Genomic DNA, 20,324 nt, shown 5'->3' on the forward strand with positions numbered 1-20,324 from the left:
TATCTATCTTCTACTGTTAGATGGAACCACTTATCAGGGCTATTTTTATGGCCACCTTGTGCCACAATGGGGTTCCTAGTGTATACAGAAATGAAAATGATATCAGGGCTTTTGGGGGTGACTTGCTGATAATTTTTTTTTGTTTTTTTTACATACTTGTGTGGCTTGATAACTTCCATGCACCTGAAACTGTAAACATGTGCAAGCAAATGAGTAAATGCATCAGTTGTTGCTTGCTGCATGCTTCCAGCTCCAATGTTAGGTCAAGGCCACTCCTAATGTTTTTGTCTATTTTTAAAAACAAGAGTCATGCTAAATTCTTCAATCTCTGGACTGCCCACTCATGTGGAGGCACACACATAGGGCAGGTAGGTGTGCCTCCCCTATCCAACTTCTTTCAAAATAAGTTTGGCGGTCTCTTGTCCAAAGAATCCTAACAATTCATGCTAAGCAAGCTTCAGTCATGTCTTACATCTGTATGGAAGGTTTTGCTTTACCAGTGCAGTCAGATTGTATTCAACTTTTCACCTGAGAAGTATCTAACAATTTCTTAACTCCTACAGGAAAGTTGTGATAAAACTTGAGAGCCTCTGTATTATATTGATATGTAAAGTTCTGGAACAAATTCATGCTTCGGGTCCATATTTTCAACTTCCACAAGACGGTGCTCTTTCCCTGTCCTCTTGCTAAGATGATACACCCAACACAGCATTCCAGTTATAAGAAGACAAAGATTTGAGGAGGCAGATCGTAAAAATATTTAAAACTCAATTGAAACACTCATCATTAAATAGCAAAAAAGCAGAATTCTTTGATGATATATAGGCCTGTTACAGACAGCCAAAATAAAGCTGCTTCGAGTCACAGTGGAGGTATGGTGTTTCAATGATGCATGCGTCCTAAGAGTCCAGAAGCCACACCAAAGACACACTCCAGTCCTTAGGGCTGGAGCGTGGCTTTGGTGCGACTTCTGGACTCTTAAGACGCATGCATCATTGAAACACCAAACCTCCACTGTGACTCGAAGCAGTTTTATTTTGGCTGTCTGTAACAGGCCATAGTTTTTCTTTAAGAAACAAACCATACTATATACGTAAGTACAATATGCCCTTTCTCAGCATAGCTGTAGAAGCAGCAAGGGGATCATGGCTGCAGTTTTATTGGGAAAGAAAGGATGCAGCTGTGGCCCTAATAACTGAGCAACCATCTACCCTGTAGACAATGCAGGGGCTTTCCTGTCTACAGCTTCACCTCTTGAGTATTTGCAGTGAGACTGACAAGTTGTACTGCAATTAACTCGAACTGTCAGAAATCGAGAAGTGGGAGTTTCTGTGGCTTGGAAACAGGCCTGCAAAAGTTTGATAACCTGTTTTTGGCTCATTCCTAGCAAAAGCAATATTATCAAAACAAGCCAGTCCATTTGGAGTTTGATTTATTTTTAAAAGCCAAGAGGCTTAGTACTTTTTGTACATATGTATAGGACAATAAGCCATTTAACAGTTTATAACTATTGCTAGTGGGTAGAACCAAGAAGTCAGAAAAGTAAGTGCTTCTTATTCATGATTCTTGGAATATGGCAGGGAAATGGTTAGCCCACACACCTGTACTAATACCTCCTCCTGCCCAAAGCTAGTACAAACTGATCCATTTGAAATGAATTTTGAGGACAGAGGGAACTATTGCCTAACCATACTTTGTCTGAAGCTCACCAGCTAAGTAAATGATTTACCTCAAAACCCATCCTAGACACAGGATCCTGCTCTGGGCGGAAGACTCCTTGCTGACGCTTCCCTCTGCGGTCCATGTTTGCTTGCTGCTGTGCCATCACAACACGGTTATCAGTCATGCCATAGGAGTCCCAGTAAAATTCTGGCACTTTGACCTCTGAGGGATTCTGGTTATATGGCTCCATGGGGAAAGGCTTCATTTTCTTCTCTAGAGGTTGCTGCTGTTGCAGGAGGGGAGGCTGCAATGACTGTTCAAACAGTTTGAGGGGATCCTGGCCCTGAAGATAGTAGGGCTGCTTCACAGGCATGATCTTCCCCAATGGGCCTTGGACCTGAGGAGAGTTCCAGAGCTGCTTGGAGGAGTCTGCCTGGGAATACTATGAACAAAGACAGCAGAGTATTCAACTTAACAAACTGGAGAGCCGCAGAAAAAAATAACTCTTTGGAGTTTCCAGCCACAAAGAGACTCACATGAAAAATGTCATACTTATCATATTTCCTGCAAAAGTAATACAGTCGGTCCTTCTTATACACGGATTTTTTATACACAGATTCAAGCATCCACGGTTTGAAAATGTTCAAAAAAAGGTATAAATTTCAAATACCAAACCTTGATTTTCTATTTTTTATAAGGGACACCATTTTGCTATGTCATTATATTTAATGGGGCTTGAGCATACATTTTGTTATACATGGGGGATCTGGGAACCAAAGCCCAGTTTATAACAAGGGTCCACTGTATGTGATTTTACTCTTCTACATCACAGCTGACCAAATGGGAGAACGTTCTGATTTAATAAATACATTCCTCAGGAGTAAAGAACAGAAAAATACTTCTTTGCTTTTCTCTATGAGTCTATTATCTATCATAAGAGTATGTGCACCTCATCTCCATATCTGCCCGAGACCATTCTGTTCTGCTAAGCAAAATCCTCCAATATATGGCTTTCTTTTTGAGTTCAAAGTTCGGAAGACCTTACAATCATAAAAATATCATTTTTCAACATGAACAGAAAAAGATTCTATGCAGAAACATTTGCAATCCCACAGTCTGAAAAGCTGCACTGGCCAAAACTCCTTTATCATTGCAAGCTGTAAATTAATAATAGGTTAACATTTGTATAGTGCCTTCAAGTGTTCCAGGTGCTTCACAGGCATAATCTAGCAACAGTCCTTACTACCCACATCATGTAAGGAAAGTTGGTATTATTAAAAAGAGGGGGAAAAAAACTAATATAAAACAGGCTGGCTATTGCAGACTTAAAAAAGCTTTAGCAAAGGCTTGTATTAAAGTAAAAAATTTAAAATTATTGTGTTAAGAGCTTTTAGGTACAGTATATAAAAGGCACACAAATATAATTAATAACAGTGCCTGACATTGCCCTTCTGTCCTTCCCTTGTAACTATGTTTCTAGTTTGGCAAACATATTCAGACTGTACCTTCTTTCAACAACTCCTTTTCTGTTTGTAACTTTCCATTGTGAAGCATGCAAAAAACCCAATACTAGAATCAAAGTGAACCATATATGAACACAGAACCAATACTTTCCAAATCAAGACTCTGATTATTCTACACTAGTCTAGATTCTGGGTCTCCTATTACACCCCTGCCATTTGAAGGTTTAGTCTGACAAAGCTCACCTGCTGGAATCCCGAGTGGTGTGGAGGACTCTTTCCTAAGGCCTGCACAACTTTTGTAGGGGACTGTTGCTGCTGCTGCTGCTGCTGTGCCAGAGCCTGGACCTGTAACTGGCTTGCAGACTGTGCTGTTGCCTGAGCTGGTAAGGATGCAAGGGACTGTTGAGAAGGGGATGGAGTCTGTTGAAGTCCCTGGTTCATTGGGCCTGGTCCTGAGGGCCGCTGCTGGCTGTAAGGAATGTGGGATTGCTTCCCAGCTTGCACCTGGTTTCCTGCGGGTGAATGAGCTGCAGGCTGAAGAAAGGTTCCTGGGACAGAAACACCACCTGGGAAGGTGTATCCTGAGCTCATAGAGAAAGCAACAGGTGGAGGGATAACATAAGCTGGAGGTGGGAAGCCTAAAACAATAAATAAAAGAATCCACATTAAAACAGGAAATTCTAAAGTAAGATATACTTAAAAGGCCTTTTAGATGTTACTTCCCACCTCTTCTCCAGGGTTATGTATGGTCACTGTTGACTCCCTCCCCTAATCCTAGTGGATCTCCAGATGTTTTTAGACTCCAGCTCTCTTAATCCTTCACTATTGGCTATGCTGGCTTTGGCTGATGTGAGCTGTAGACCAAAAACTTCTGCAGGAGCTTGGCTGTCAACTCAAGCTTTAAAGCAGTGGTTCTCAACCTTCCTAATGCCGTGACCCTTTAATATAGTTCCTCTTGTTGTGGTGACCCCCAACCATAAAATTATTTTCATTGGTATATGCAAATATGTGTTTTCTGATGGTCTTAGGCGACCCCTGTGAAAGGGTCATTCGACCCCCAAAGGGGTCCTGACCCACAGGCTGGGAACCACTGCTTTAAAGAGTTTCGTTCTGCACAGCAAAGAAGATCCTACATTCAAATGCAGGCTCTGTTTCAGTACAGTGTGCCCACATCAACTGTGGGCTTGCTATCCACAGTTTGGCAAGCCCTGGCTTTTTCAATGGGCATGTGTAAGTGGATGCGCGCACCCACTGAAAACAATGGGACTTAAGGTCCAATGTTTTTTGCTATACGGGAATGGGGTGGGTGGCTCATGGAACAGATCCCCCATAGATAGCAAGGGGCAACTGTATTACTTTCCCGCCTGGAGAAAGTGAAATGTGTGTATGCATACAATTGTGTGTACAAGTGTGTAGCTCTACTCCATTTCTCTCATGGGGACAATTCTGGAACAACGGAGTACAACATTCTAGCAGGTCCTTGGGGTTTGCTTCTGTAATTTCCCTGCAGTTCTTACACATATTCTTGTGTGTACATTATTTTTTCCAACACCAAAAATTAGTCTCCATATTAGGAAATGTGTACATTTTGTGGCAACAGAATTTCCACCACAGCTACAGAAATGGAGAGAAATTATACATGAGGTGACATCCCATTTAACACATGTGGAAAAAGGGTGCTTCAGTTGTCATTCAGAGATTGGAAAAGATACCAAATCTTTGCCTAATAAGAATTATGTATTGTGGCACTAAGCATCTACAAAATCACACCCACTCAGGTTCCAGTTTCGCAAAAGGTGAACACTTCTTTACCATAGCCAACTTTAATCATATGTCACCAATTGTTTTTTACCTGGTCTGCTGGGAAGCGGGGGGAAAGCTCCTGGATGGTGGATGGGGATGAACTGGGAGTTGCTCGCCTGGTTTGGAGATTGAGTTACTGGTGTTTTCCTAGCTTCAGACACTGGAGTCTTCCTCAGCTCTGTCTGGGATTTGACCTAGGAAGGCAAGCCATTCAAAGGATTATGAAATGTATTCCTTAGCTTACTTTCCCGCAATTTCTTAAGATGATAACACTGTATGGACTTCCCAAGATCCACAAGGATTCTATTCCACTCTGACCTACAGTGAGTGCCATTGGATCCCCCACATATGACTTGGACAAGTTTCTGGCCAATTACAATTACAAACCCATATAGGGCAACCCCCCACTACATCAAGGACTCAGTTCACTTCATAGGAAAAATAAACAACCTTGAACTTAAACCAAGAGACATACTAATCAGCTTTGATGTGGTCTCCTTGTTCACCAAAGTCTCCATAATGGACACCATGGCACTCATCTGACAAATTTTTCTGGAAGACATAACAGCCCTGTTTGAACATTGCCTCACCACAAGCTATTTCTTGGAGGGTTTCAAGAGGGCAGTTAAGACGGATCTCTTCTGGCAAGCCTATCCACCCAAATCTTCTGTAACAACATAATTCACTCTTCTATCCAGGATCAGAAGATTTTATCTTATAAATATTGACTGCACTGTTTTTAACTATTTTAATGTTTGAAATTATTCTTGTATTTTATTGTTACTGTTGGGTTGTAATCCCACCTTGATCCACCTGGGAGAGGCGGGAAAATAAAAATAAATGTTATCATCATCATCATCATCATCATCATTTCCAATGGGACAATGGATTTTACAAGCAGAGAGATGGGGTAGCAATGGGAAGCCCTCTGAGCCCTGTTATAGCAAATGTTTACATGGAACACTCTGAAAAGCAAGCCCTGGAAACAGCACCAAAAAAGTCCACAAAATGGTTCCGATATGTGGATGACACTTTCATCATTTGGAGCCATGGAGAAGAAGATCTGGCTGTGTCTCTGAACCATCTCAACAACATCCACCCTAACATCCAATTCACAATGGAAAAAGAAAAGGAAGGGACAGTGCCATTATTGGATGTCCTGGTCATCCACAAACCTAACCAACATTTGCATCCCACAATATACAGAAAACCTACACACATGGACAGATACCTGCACAAGAACTCCAACCATCACGCAGGACAAAAAAGAAGCACAATAAAAACACTGGTAGGCTGGGCAAAACGAAGTATTCTTCTTTATTTTAGAAAAAGGCCCATCACTTGGTGAAAGGCAAGAGTGTAATCTGTCCTAGAAGCACTAACCCCACTCTATTCTCCCATCCGTGTGAGCACAAACAATTATGCCTGCTGGAATTCTGTAAGCTCTTTGGCATCTTTTTGCTTTGCTTTGTCATTTAGATCTCTTGTTACATGACCCTAAAGTTTTACCCTCAACAGGTCATACCAAAATCCCCCAAACCTTCCCTCTATTTACACATGAGGTCAACTTATAGTCGAGTATATATGGCACTTCACTGCATATGCATTTTAAAAATACAGTGGTGCCTCGGGATATGAAATGATCGCGTTACGAAATTTCCGGGATACGAAAAAGTCGGATTGGCAAAAACTGTTTCGGGTTACGAAATATTTTTCGGGTTACGAAATTCATTTCGGCGCAAAATTCAAATGCTGCTATAGGCTTTCCAGTGCTAACGGAGTATTTCGGGTTACGAAATTTTCGGGTTACGAAAGGAATGGCGGAACGAATTAATTTCGTATCCCGAGGCACCACTGTAACTGTGAGACACATACAACCACAATCCCTTTTGCAGGCTATCATAAGCTTCAATGGTGCAAACTGTATGGTTTGGGAACTACAGCAGAGAAAGGTGTACTCTCTTTGCCTGGTTTAAAGCCCCAGTTCATTTCCCATCCTAAGACTACCCCTCCTTGCCTTCCACTTTCTTTGCTGGTCTCTCTTCTCCTCTTCGTCCCCTTCATGATTCATTCAGCTCTACCTCAGTTAGAAACCCTGAACTTGGTGCCTCTCCTTATTTCCATTTATTTTTTCTACTCTCCCACCATTTAAGTCTTTTTCTCTCACACCAATCTTGTTCTACTTCCACAAATTCAAATCTATATATCATTTTTTTATTTATTGTGCAAATCAGGTAGAAGACCATGAATGGATTGAGCAACACCCAGACACATACATATCCTTGATTTCTCTGTGAGAAATATTCCTTTGAAAGCTACTTCACAGATAGGAAAAAGAAGGCCAGGCTTTTTTAGATCTTTTGCACAGAACATAAGAGGTGTACGACCTACAGCCCAAGGTGTCTGATGCATACCTATGACCTATTTTCTTTGACACCTTCTTGTCAGAGAACTTCATGTCTTTAACAGCTGCAAGAGATGCAGAAATGGAGAGTCTATAAAGTTTGAGATCTTTTTAAAAGAAGTTGAAGCTGAATCCAGACAGTCAGAGGTGCTTACTGTCAAAGGTCCTAAGCTGGGTTTGGTGGTGTGTCAACCAGTGCTGGATGAAGTTACTCCCCCTCTGAAAGACTATGTTCACAGCCTGAGGGTGCGTCTGGATCCGTTACTTCAAATGACAGCACAGATAGATGTGATGGTCAGGAGTGCTTCTAGTAGCTTCGGATGATACACCAGCTGTGCCCCTACCTAGAGCTGGAGGACCTAAAGATGGTAGTGCTTGTACTGGTAACCTCAAGGCTGGACTTCAACAAGGTGCTGTACATGGGGCTATTTCTGTTCCAAGTTTGGAAACCAACTAGTTCAAAACATGGCAGCGAGGTAGATTACTGGGACACCCAGTAGTGATCATGTTACACCAGTATTAAAATCACTCCACTGGCTCCCAGTTAGTTTCTGGGCAAGATATAAAGTGTTGATTATTACCTTTAAAGGCCAACATAGTTTGGGTCCAGGTTACCTACAGGATCGTCTCCTCCTATATAATTCTCAGGTCCTCTGGTGGACATTTACTCCAGTCAGCCAGGCCCAGGACTAGGTTGGCAACTGTCAATCAGAGGACTTTCTCTTCAGCCGCCCCTTGACTGTGGAATGACCTGCCAGAACAGATTTGACAACTTAATATGCTATCTGAATTTAAAAGAGCTTTAAAGGCCAGTCTCTTCCAGCAGGCTTATCCAGATTTTATTAATTTGTGAATTTTAAATTGATTTTAAAAGTGGATTATCCTCTGTTCTATTAAATTGATGTGTATATTAATTGTTGTTTCCTGTCTCAATCCATGGGGAGAGGTGGGTAAGAAATAATAATAATAATAATAATAATAATAATAATAATAATAATAATACGGGGAGAAAGGGGTGGCAAGATGCTGCGCCTTTCTGCCCCCGATGGAGGCCACAGTAACCAATCGGTGCGGCCTCTGGGAGTCCTAAAAAGAACCTGTTCCCAGTGGGTTCTTTTTAGGGTACACGTGGGGTGCCATTGGCCAACTCACACACACTGGTAACATCCATGCAACGCTGTTTGGATGTTGCACCGCATGTACGTCATCATGGTGGCCCCTATGTGGATGGGGGTGAGTCATGATGGTGCCTGGACAGCGAGGTAGGGTTCGGTAACGTGCAGACGCTCCACTGTAGTGCATGTACTGGCACCAGTCTGTACCAGGTCAATGATTCAACAATAAAAAGCAGAATGAGCTCAGGCTCATTAGAGAGGTTGGGAACAGAAAAAAGGGGCTTTTTGGGTATGTTTGCAGGAAAAAGAAGAAGGAAATGGTAGCTCCATTACGTTAAGAGGATGGTGAAATACTAACAGAAGGCAGAGAAAAGGCAGAATTACTCAACACCTTCTTTGCTTCAGTCTTCTCACAAAAGGAAAAGAGTGCTCAACCTGAGGAAAATGGAGCAGAGGACACAATAGGGAAAATGCAGAACAGAATAAGTAATGAGGTAATACAGGAATACCTGGTTAATCTAAATGAATTTAAATCTCCAGAACCAGATGAACTACATCAAAGGGTATTAAAAGAGCTGGCAAATGTAATCTCAGAGCCATTGACAATAATCTTTGAGAACTCCTGGAGAACAGGAGAAGTCCTAGCAGACTGGAGGAGGGCAAGCGTTGAACCCATCTTCAAAAAGGGAAAAAGGGAGGATCCCAACAATTATTGCCCAGTTAGTCTGACATCAATACCAGGAAAGATTCTACAGCAGACCATTAAACAGAGAGTCTGTGAACATTTAGAAGGGAATACCATTATCACAAAAAGTCAACATGGGTTTCGGAGAAACAAGTCATGCCAGACTCATCTGATCTCTTTTTTTGATAAAATTACCAGTTTGGTAGATGAAGGGAATGTTGTGGATATTTCATACCTTGATTTCAGTAAGGCCTTTGACAAGACTCGCCATGACATTCTTGCACACAAGCTAGTAAAATGTGTGTTAGACAAGGCAAATGTTAAATGGATTTGTAATTGGTTGACTGGCTGAACCCAAAGGATGCTCAACAATGGCTTGCTTCTCTTTATCTTGGAGAGAGGTGACCAGTGGGGTGCCACAAGGTTCTGTCCTGGGCCCAGTGCTATTCAACATCTTTATGAATGACTTAGATGAAAGAACAGAGGGCAAGTTTATCAAATTTACAGATGAAACCAAATGGAGAGGAATAGCTAATACCCCAGAGGACAGGAGCAAAATTCAAACTGACCTTAATAGATTAAAAAGCTGGACCAAAGCTAGCAAAATGAATTTCAACACAGAGAAATGTTAGGTACTGCACCTAGGGCAAAAAACCGAAATGCAAAGTTATAGGATGGGGGACACCTGGCTCAACGAGACATGTGAAAGGAATCAAGGAGTCCTAGTAAACCACAAGTTGAACATGACTCAACAGTGTGATGTGGCAGCTAAAAAGGCCAATGTGAGTCTAGGCTGCATCAATAGAAGTATAGTGTCTATATCAAGGGAAGTAATAGTGTCGCTCTATTCTGCCTTGGTAAGGCCTCACCTAGAATACTGTGTCCAGTTCTGGGCACCACAATTAAAAAATGATGTTGACAAATTGGAGCTTGTCCAGAGGAGGGCGCCTAAAATAGTGAGAGGTCTGGAAACAATGCCTTATGAGGAAAGACTTAGGGAACTGGGTATGTTTAGCCTGGAGAAGAGATGGTTAAGGGGTCATATGATAGCCTTCTTTAACATTAGGAGGAACTTTCTGACAGTAAGAGCTGTTCGACAGTGGAACACACTCCCTCGGAGTGTGGTGGAGTCTCCTTCCTTGGAGGTCTTTAAACAGAGGCTGGATAGCCATCTGTCAGGGATGCTTTCATTGTAATTCCTGCATGGCAGGGGGTTGGACTAGATGGCCCTTGTGGTCTCTTCTGATTCTACAATTCTATCATTCTATGAAATACCAAGTAGCAGCAAACCAGCTAGATGTCAACCTTGCCTTCCTTTTACCTCAGACATATTTTGGAGGTGTTTCCTCTCTTTGCAAGGTGTATTGCACCTTTTCTCTGGAGAAGAAAATGCAGAAAAGCTGAACCATGGAAAATTCAACCTTTTGCATGGAAATGTTTTCATCTATAACTGAAGCATGGTTTGAACCATAATAATAATGCAAACAGCCATCAGGAACATAACCACATGGATTCACCTGCAAAGTAGACCAACTATTCCTAAACAGTTTTAGCTGGAGCTCTAAGAAAACAGCACCTATCACATACTACAAGGGATTATTCGTAAAAGAATTATCCACAGCAAGTTGATTTTCTCCCTAGCTGCTCAATATTTCCCCACTAGAAATACAATGGGCCCTTGCCTTACGTGGGGATCCGTTCTGGACCCCCCTGCATAAGGCTAATTCTGCATACGCTGGAGCCCCATTCATTTCAATGGGTCTCATGTATGGGTGGTGCGGCGGTGCGCCATGGACGCGTGCCCCATTCATTTGAATGGGATGCACTGCCACCCGCGGCTTCAGCGTGTACGCTCACGTCCATGTAAAGTGCATCCGCGTATAACACGGGCGCACTGTACATCAGAGGTATTCCACCCAAAATACAATCCCATCCAGGTTGGGCAAGGAAAATGTTTAAAAGGCACAATTTCTACTCTGATATTAGCCTTCTGCACTGGTCACTTGGGTAAAGAACACAACTAAAAACACTGAGCTTTCATAAGGTAGCAGTGATCATGAGGTAGAGCTGGTGCCATCATATAATCATTTATACCTAACAAAGCCAAGTTCTGAGCAGCATTATATAGCAACTTCAAACACACTAGAAAACATATAAAATAATTTATACACTGTAGTTTTTTGTGGGTTTTTCGGGCTATGTGGCCATGTTCTAGAAGATTTTCTTCCTGACATTTCGCCAGGCTCACACAGTACGTACACACACACACACACACACCCATTTTTTTCCAGGCAAGCATTCTCTGAAGATGCCAGCCACAGATGCTGGCAAAATGTCAGGAAGAAAATCTAGAACACGGCCACATAGCTCGAAAAACCCACAAAAAACTACGGATGCCGGCCATGAAAGCCTTCGACGTCAAATTTGTTTGTGGTTTGTGTTTGTGGATTTCAATGGCTTGCCTGTGCATCCTGACATGGTAGTGGTTGGCATGGTCCAGAATGTCAGTGTTTTCAAACAGTATTTTATGCCCAGGATGGTTTGTGGCATGTTCTGCTACTGCTGATTTTTCTGGCTGGCCCAGTCTGCAGTGCCTCTCGTGTTCCTTGATTCTGGTTTTGCACACTGCGTTTAGTGGTCCCTATGTAGACTTGTCCACAGCTGCATGGTATGTGGTAAACTCCTGCAGCTGTGAGAGAGTCTCTCTGGTCCTTGGCTGAGCGAAGCATTTGCTGGATTTTCTTCGTTGGTTTGCAAACCATTTGAAGGTTGTGCTTCCTCACCACTTTGCCTACTCTGTCTGTGACTCCTTTGATGTATGGTAAAAATACCTTCCCTTTGGGTGGCTGCATTCATTATGAGCTCTGAATTTCAGCCCAGCAAGTCAATTCACAAAAACTTACAGCCCACTTTCCTGCAAGAAACTTGGTGTCCATATCAACACATCTCCAGCAAGAACCATCACAGCTTGACTGCACTGCCCTGCCTGGAGGGATTTTTGTCTCATATCGCTTGTCATGTGTTTAATTTCCATGTGTCCACTTCCATCTTCATCTAAACATGCTGCAACAGCTAGGTCTTTGGTATGGGAGGAATGGGTCTAGGCAAATTTCTATTTCTTGTTCTCTTTACCACACTGAAAGAATAAGCGTCACAGCACAATCTGATACATATCTATTCAGAGGTTCAACTGAATTTCCTGGTAAAGTGTTCACATTACTATACCCTTAATCATTAAACCTGCTAATTGTTTAAATTAAATCAAACCCCAAGCAGAGTGCATTGCAACTGCCTAATCTGGAGGCTACTAGAGAAGAATCGCTATTTCTGCACAAAACCGGCAACAGTTGGTGAACCAGACATAGCCTGGAAACAGGTATTCCTAGCCACCAAGGCAACCCTATCAACCAAAACCATTTTACTCCCTCCTAGACTTGACATCTCAAAACATACAGTATCTGCCCATTTTTGTCTAGATTCAGTTTCAGCCTATTCTATAGTTTAAAGGTAAAGGTTGTCCCTTGACATGAATGTCCAGTCATAACTGGTGCTCATCTTCATTTCTAAACCGAAGGGCCAGTGTTATCTGAGGACTGCTCTGGTGGTCATCTGGCCAGCATGACTCCACCGAATGCTGTTATCTTCCCACTGAGAAATGGTACCTATTTATCTTCTTGCATTAGCATGCTTTCGAACTGCTAGGTTGGCAGAAGCTGGGACTAGTGACAGGAGCTCACCCCATCGTGCAGCACCCAGGCTTCTAACTGCCAACCTGCCAATTTGGCAATCAACAGAGTCAGCGTCTTAACCATTGAGCCACTGTGCTCCTAATCCAGCCTATACTGCCTTCAATATGCCAATGCCAAAAGTGACTCTCTCTCTTTTTTAAACAAGTAATCTATTTTATTATTGCAATAGTTCAATTCTATTTTAATGACCACTTTTGTATGTCTTTAATTTTACTGTGCTTTTAAATTGTACACTGCTTTGAGTCCCAATATTTTGGTGAAGAAGTGGGATGTAAATACCATCTTCATCAATATCATCTCCTCCCCCTTTTGATTCAGATGCAAGAGAGAGTTACAATTAAGGATTGCCATCGTACTGATGGCATCTCACTCTAAATCTTCTGACAGTATTTCCTAATGGTTTCACATAGATGTTGAAAAGAACAGGAGACAAAATGGATCCTTCAAGACACCACCAATTCACTCCCAAAGTGTTGAGCAAATGGCTACCGCTGCAATCCTCTGGAAACTCTCTTGGAGAAAACAGCAGACTCAATGTAACACAGTGCCCAGGACTCTCAACCTATGGAGGCAAACTAGAAGAATACTGTGAAGAGTTCTATGAAGATAATGATTACAAAGTCTTACCTGTACTGCTACATTTTGCTTTCCTGCTTCTTGCATCTTTTCCATGCCACATTTCTTGACTTCATTCTTTCGCTTGTTGTTGTTGTCCTTCTTTGCATCATTTTTATTGGCTGTTATTCCTTTGCTATAGTCCCTTCTATCCCTACCCACTTCCTTATTTAGATAGCTTCGACTCTGCTCTCTGTTCACCTCTCGAGGTTTAATGTTCTCTTTGAATGTCACCATTGGCTTATCTCCGGAGTCACAGCTGCTGCTCAGGTTTCGACCTGTTGACAGCACTGATTTCAGTCCTGGGCTTCCATCCACAAATTGTGGTTCTGATGCTTCCTGCAAAATATGACTCTGTTTGGCTTCATTATGCTCATCAAACAGCATTTCTGGAATCTCTGTCAAAAATAGGAGCTTTCCAACCTCATTTTCACACTGGATCAGCCTTCATGAGAAAGATAAAAGGAAATGACCTCATATTACTGATCAAATTCTCACGACCAACCAAAACTACACAAGAACATTTATTTATTATTTAAAGCACTTATATCATGCTCATCACCTGGAAAGGATCTCAAAACAAGTAAGTTGATAGCTATTGTGAATAATTATTCTAAGAAGGCTGAAAGAACAATCCACAACCACTGGCTTATTCCTTTGTGCCAGCTGTTCAAGGCAGAAGACTAATGTTCTGAGTCTAGACTGTTAGTGTGGTTGCTTCTCTCTCTCCCCCCTTCACTTTTGTTATATAACCTTGCACAGTTGAAGATAAAAATCAATGAGATGGATGTTTAAAAGTTAGAAATTGTCAGATCTTCCTTTCTTGCCCCTCTTCATTCCCCTCTTTCTAAATTATATTTCTCCTTTCTCCCAGTGTGGGACCTAAGGCAGCACACAACACCTTAAAAGCACAATACCGTTTAAACAACTGCTAACATAAAAAGTAAAATAATTTTCCTTTGAAGGGAGTGTTGACCAAATCTGCTCTTGACTTCTGATCTGCTTCTCAATGGTTTAACCACAGAGATCTATGACCCAAGGTAGTAACTGAACGGGCAGCAAAAACCACGTGGCATCATATCCCACATACTGCAGTGTGAGGCTGTACAGACTAGCCATTAAAACTGGCCTGGGGGTGGAGTCAGGGTGTGGCATCCACACAACACATACCCCAACTCTGCCCCTAGATGGGTGTGATGCCGTACACCACACCACACGGCAGACAGTGCTCCTCTGGTACTGCATCTAGGTGAGGGAGTGCCGAAAAGCTTTTATGGTGTTTTCTTCCAGCATTTTTTTCTTTTTGTCTGAGAAAGCATGAAGCCTCCATATTCTTCTACATCAGCATTTTTCTTTTTCTTTCTTGCTAAGTCTCTTGATGCTGCCATAGCTTGCTGACTATTAACCTACGCCTAATTAATATTTGAATGGGTTTTTTCTTGGTAGCATGAGAGAGAGAAAGAGAGCGCGCAAAAATCTCAACCAGCTGGCAAAACAGGAGAAGAAAAACTGATGGGAAGAGAGAAAGGAGCAATGCTAATACTAATGATAATAATAATAAATTTATTTATATACTGTCTTTCTAAAAAGACACATAAAATACATAAAATGCATAAAGGATTTACATAAGCAAATAAATAAAATACCTAAACAGTATATAACGTACACAAACTAAAATTCCATCCCTCATCCCTTAACTAAAATACAACCATCATTAAACATTAAACAAAATTACATAAACAATGACATAAAATACATAAACAATTTGCATAAGCAAATAAATAAAATACCTGAACAAAACATAAAATATACAACTGAAATTCCATCCCTCATCCCTTAGCTAAAATACAATCATCATTAAACGTTACACACTAATAATAATAATAATAATAATAATAATAATAATACAGAGGTGCTGTCCTCTCTCTTGCCTCTTTACAGTATAGTAGCAACAGTATGGTACAATATGGTAGCAACAGTATAGAACATTGGTCTTCTGCCTTGAACAGCTGGCACAAGGGAATAAATTAATGATCCTACATTGCTCCTTTTGCCTTCCTGACAATGATAGATCATTGAAAACAAACCGCTCCCTGTCCTAAGGCTCACACTAAAAAAAAGATGCAAAAGGAAAAATGAAGTGGGGGTGGAGGGTGGAAAGATGCAAGGAAATCATATGCGCAGCTTTTTGATGGTAGTTCTAGTGAATCTGAAAGTGAAATGAGACCAAGCCAGAGAGGACCACAGTCTTTACTAAGCAAGAAGGAGCGGTAATCACTTTAGCAGAAAGCAGGTCTGCTTTCTCCATATACATACAAATGTGCAAATTAAGTTGTGGATATCAAATTAAAGAAACCAACTTAAGCTGTAGCCCTACTGCCTTACATATTAAACAACCTGTCAATGGCTATATCTATATCTTCTATTATATACATTTTAGTAATTGCCTAGTATGACAACCATCCCCCCAAACACTTGACTTGTATAGTGTTATATACAATGTTCAATAGCATATATCCTTACATCAGCTTTAACACCTGTCATTATGATCAGGCAACAGCCACTGGGAAGCAAAGAGAAAATTCATACACAGAGGGGCACAGAATGACAGTAGCAGTTATGCAGACAGATACCTGGGCTGGTTGTCAGCAATCCATTTGCCTGTGAAGATCAGGCGCTGTTGCCGTATACGTCGATGTTGCCCTTCTTTGTCTCCGGTAATCCCCTGATGGCCTTTGGAGAAATCTAAGTTCCTATATGTTGAAATAAACAGAGATAGAAAGATAAAGAAAAAATCAGGCTATAAACCAAGCACATACATGAGGCCAACATAGTTCATGCATAATCTTAGCAAAGCCCTCACTTTTAGTATATAACTAGACACACAAAATTTAAATCTAGTTTCAGGCAATTTCACTGTAGCGTTCTGCAGATAAATTTTCATACAATGTACCTTGAGTGTTTCACAGCAGGGAACAATGTCCTGTCTTATATACAAAACCATGTGCCTACTTTCAGTCTATAAGCTTATTGTAGTAGGGACCTTTCAAATCTATTCTTTATAGGCAGTTATGTACATACAATAGATATTAAAACTACAAAAGAGGACCATATAGACTGAAATTATAGCACTGTAAAGAACTTCCTATCCTATTTGTCTTCAGATTGCAAGATCTTTTAAATCTGTTTATTTCAAGGTAATTATGCTTAGCACTGCAGTCGAAGAGCCCGGCCAGATAATAAGTTGGAGGTCCTGTATTTACTCAAATAAAGGATCTGTTTGGCCTTGCACAACACAACACAGAATAAAGTAGAGTATTCATGACAGCAGGAATTGCTTTAAATCTGTACTCAAGAATGCTGGGAGAAAAGTACTATCTGAAAAATCCCCAAGTTTAAAAAAATATTTTAGATCTACATCTATGCACAGCCAGATCTGTTTTAAGAACCACCTTAGAGATTTCCCAGCTTCTGAGCAAATATTGTCAATTTCATATAATTTCCTAATTCTTTGCTATTAGGTAGACTTCTGCTTCCCCCAACCACAACCTCTGAATACACACTTTTCTTTTGCTGAAGAACAACCATTATTACCCCCTTAGAGATTTTAGATGCCTGAAAATGCTGGTGTACTCTAAGAGAGTAGATAATTACCACACTACTCTTTTATAACTCTGCTATTCAACTTTAACTGCTCTGGTTGCTTCCTGTTGCATTCTGGGATTTGTAGTTTAAGGAGGGGCATTTAGAATTCTCAGCCAGAGGGCTCTTAGGTCTCACTGAATTACAAGCCTCAGAATGCAAGAGGAGCCAGCCAGAGCAGGAAAAGTGGAATTGCAGCACTATAAGAGTGTAGTGCTCTTCTAGTAATGTGGTAAATGTACTTTTATTGAAGAGGAATATGGAGACTGGTGAAACAAACCACAACTGCTCTACAAAGTGATATACCAGCAGATCTCATGCTACTAACATGCTTCTTTCATGAGCTCTTGCTGCCCCCAGATGGCATCTAGGAGAGTGAGACAACCACCAGCTATTAATCCTCAATGTAAATGATCAGTTCCTTCAACCTTCCTCACAATTTCAACTTTTATGATGTTCTCTATTTAATTTCCAGATATAAATATAAAAAATGAAAATGATCTTGGATTTCAGAATTTTTAAAGGTATGCCACAATATGAAAGGCGCTGATGCACATGTTTAAGGTTTAGATCTACCATACAGTCAGTCTTCCTTTTGGACTGAAACAGAGGAATGTGTTTCCATGAAAGGTAACCTGAGCAAACATTTTGTCAAACCAATATTTCCATCAGTTTGAAAGCTAAATGCTGCACTTGTGACAAATAAAAATACTACCTAAAACTTTTCTCACATTACTGCATGTCAGTTATCCTTTAATTGTATCTAAAGAAATAAAAAAATCAAGTATACTAAAACAGATATGAGTCTGAGGACATCCAAACTAAGCTCACTGAAATTTTTACAGGAACAATAAAGAATCACAGAATCAAAGAGTTGGAAGAGACCACAAGGGACACACCCCTGCAATGCAGAAATACATGAGAAAAGCACTCCCAAAGAAACCTCCAAAAAAAGGAGACTCCACCATACTCAGAGGGAGTGTGGGCCCGAACAGATAGGCCAAAATAAAGCTGCTTCGGGTCACTTTGGAGGTATGCTGTTTAAATGACATGCACATCTTAAGGGTCCAGAAGCTGCGCCAAAGCTGTGCTCTAGTCCTTAGGACTGGAGCATGGCTTTGGAGTGGTTTCCAACCTCTTAGGACGCATGCATCATTTAAACAGCAAACCTCCAAAGTGACCCGAAGCAGCTTTATTTTGGACTGTCTCTTCGGGACCTGTGTTTCACTGTCAAACAGCTCTTACTGTCAGGAAATTCTTCCTAATGTTGAGGTGGAGTCTTTTTTCCAGTAGTTTGAATCTATTACTCCGGGCCCTATTCTCTGGAGCAGCAGAAAATAAGCTCTATCCATCCGTAATATGACATCTCTTCAATTTTTTAAACATGGCTATCATGTCACCCCTTAACCTTCTCTTCTCTAGGCTAAATATAACCAGCTCTCAAAGCCACTCCTCATAGGGCTTGGTTTCCAGAAGGAACAATTAATACAACAGAAATATTGAAGGAGATGAGAAAAGAAAGCACACATAGCCAAGTGTGATGCCTTTGTGATGACATCTTTAAATATTATCTGTCACGAACAATAAGATGTTGCCTCTACAGATCACTCACCTGAAGGAAGGTCTCAGAGCTAAGAATCCCTGCAGTTCAAACTCCTCTGGAAGAGGTGTGGCTAGTAGACAATCACAGAAAGTGATGAATCACTATGCAGGACTTCATCATTAACAAATCTAGTACACTATTAAATGAAGATCCATCAAATTTAAGCTCTTCCTAATCCTACTTATTTCTGCTGGAGAATTATGCATATTGACAACAACGTATATCAATGGGATACATAAAAGTTTACCTTTGTATAGGTAGCACCCTCAAGAATAATATTTATGTCCACAATAAAAGTTAAACAAATGTATTTTAATGCAAGGTAACATAAAATACTCTCCCAATGTAAAAACAAAATGGCAGTGCTCTCCTTCCAATGGTAATCCATTGAAGTATATCTTCCAAATTGATAGGGGAATATTCTTACCATTAGGGCAGGAAAGGTCTTCCTCATGAGGCTGGAAACTATTCAGAAGAGAAATCAGCCACGGCCAAATGCTGCAAGCAAAAAAAAAAATTCACACTTACAGTTTACAAGTCTATTTTTTTACCAGTCCTACTGCTTCGTTTGTCTTCTGTCACACTTCTTGTTGCACCTGAATAATCTCCATTCTCTAAGAAATCTACCAAATTTCTCTTCCCAAACTGTATCAGCAATATCACTGTTTGAAAAAGACAGCACGGTGCCCATGGTGCTGCATAACTGTCTTCTAACAGAGAACTCGTTTCCTTTTATGTAATGTTTCAACTCATTGCGTATCCCCAATAAATTTTAAGGCACTAGTGGAACTTCTATGGCATGCCTAAACAAAAACTTCTTTACTCCACCATTATAGCAGTGTAATATTGTTACTTTTTTGCATCACCAATGACATAGTGAGTACCTAGGCTTTCTTCTACATCAGCAGCTGCAGTCAGAATGAATGAAGTATAGGAAAATGATTTTTTTCCCTTTCTTTGGAACAGAGCAAGCTAATTACATTCCCTTGAAAACTAGCCATGCCACTGTAGACGAATATAGGGCAATTCCAAGGAAGTCCAGGGGAACTTTTGGTAATTCCCACCACTGCCCACAATAATTCAGACTACCAATAGCTTGATCATGCAGCTTTTCATTTCCCCCATTCCTTTTAATTAAAAATAATCAGCGTGCCCAGATCCTCTCTAACAAAGTTTCTTCCAGATGTAAGAGAATCCAAGCTAACTGCAAAAAGACAACATAGCAGCAATGTTCCTTTCCAACGTATATGACAACTGTTATCCTTCTCTATTTTCTTCAGCGAGAGGAATGAAGAGAAATGTTGCCTTTTTCTATGGATTCTTATAACTCTGGATAAAGTAAGCAGGAAATGTGCTGCCTGATGTTTAACCCAAATGTATAAGGAGGGAAGAATAGGAAATAGATCTGTTGGTGCCTTTATTTTGTCCAATAGCAACAACAGGTACATTTGTATACCGCTTATCAGTGCTTTTAAGCATTCCCTAAGCAGTTTACAATGCTTAAGTTAATTATCCCCAAATGTTGGATTCTCATTTTAGCAACATCTGCATGGATGAAAGGTTTAGTGGACCCTGGAACTCTG

The 20,324-nt window shown here is 40.9% G+C and overlaps 1 protein-coding gene across 1 annotated transcript in view; it reads right to left on the bottom strand.

Moving 5' to 3' along the window:
• The window catches only part of SMG7 (SMG7 nonsense mediated mRNA decay factor), a 71,228-nt gene that overhangs the window by 12,492 nt on the left and 38,412 nt on the right, over window positions 1-20,324 (bottom strand). Inside the window, 7 exon segments of the mRNA XM_042462962.1 lie at window positions 1,730-2,104; window positions 3,369-3,763; window positions 4,978-5,122; window positions 13,509-13,941; window positions 16,130-16,249; window positions 18,751-18,811; window positions 19,169-19,239. Of these exon segments, the coding sequence (XP_042318896.1) occupies window positions 1,730-2,104; window positions 3,369-3,763; window positions 4,978-5,122; window positions 13,509-13,941; window positions 16,130-16,249; window positions 18,751-18,811; window positions 19,169-19,239 (1,600 nt within the window).

Source organism: Sceloporus undulatus, chromosome 4 (genome assembly GCF_019175285.1).
Source record: "Sceloporus undulatus isolate JIND9_A2432 ecotype Alabama chromosome 4, SceUnd_v1.1, whole genome shotgun sequence".
Taxonomy (NCBI): Eukaryota; Metazoa; Chordata; class Lepidosauria; order Squamata; family Phrynosomatidae; genus Sceloporus; species Sceloporus undulatus.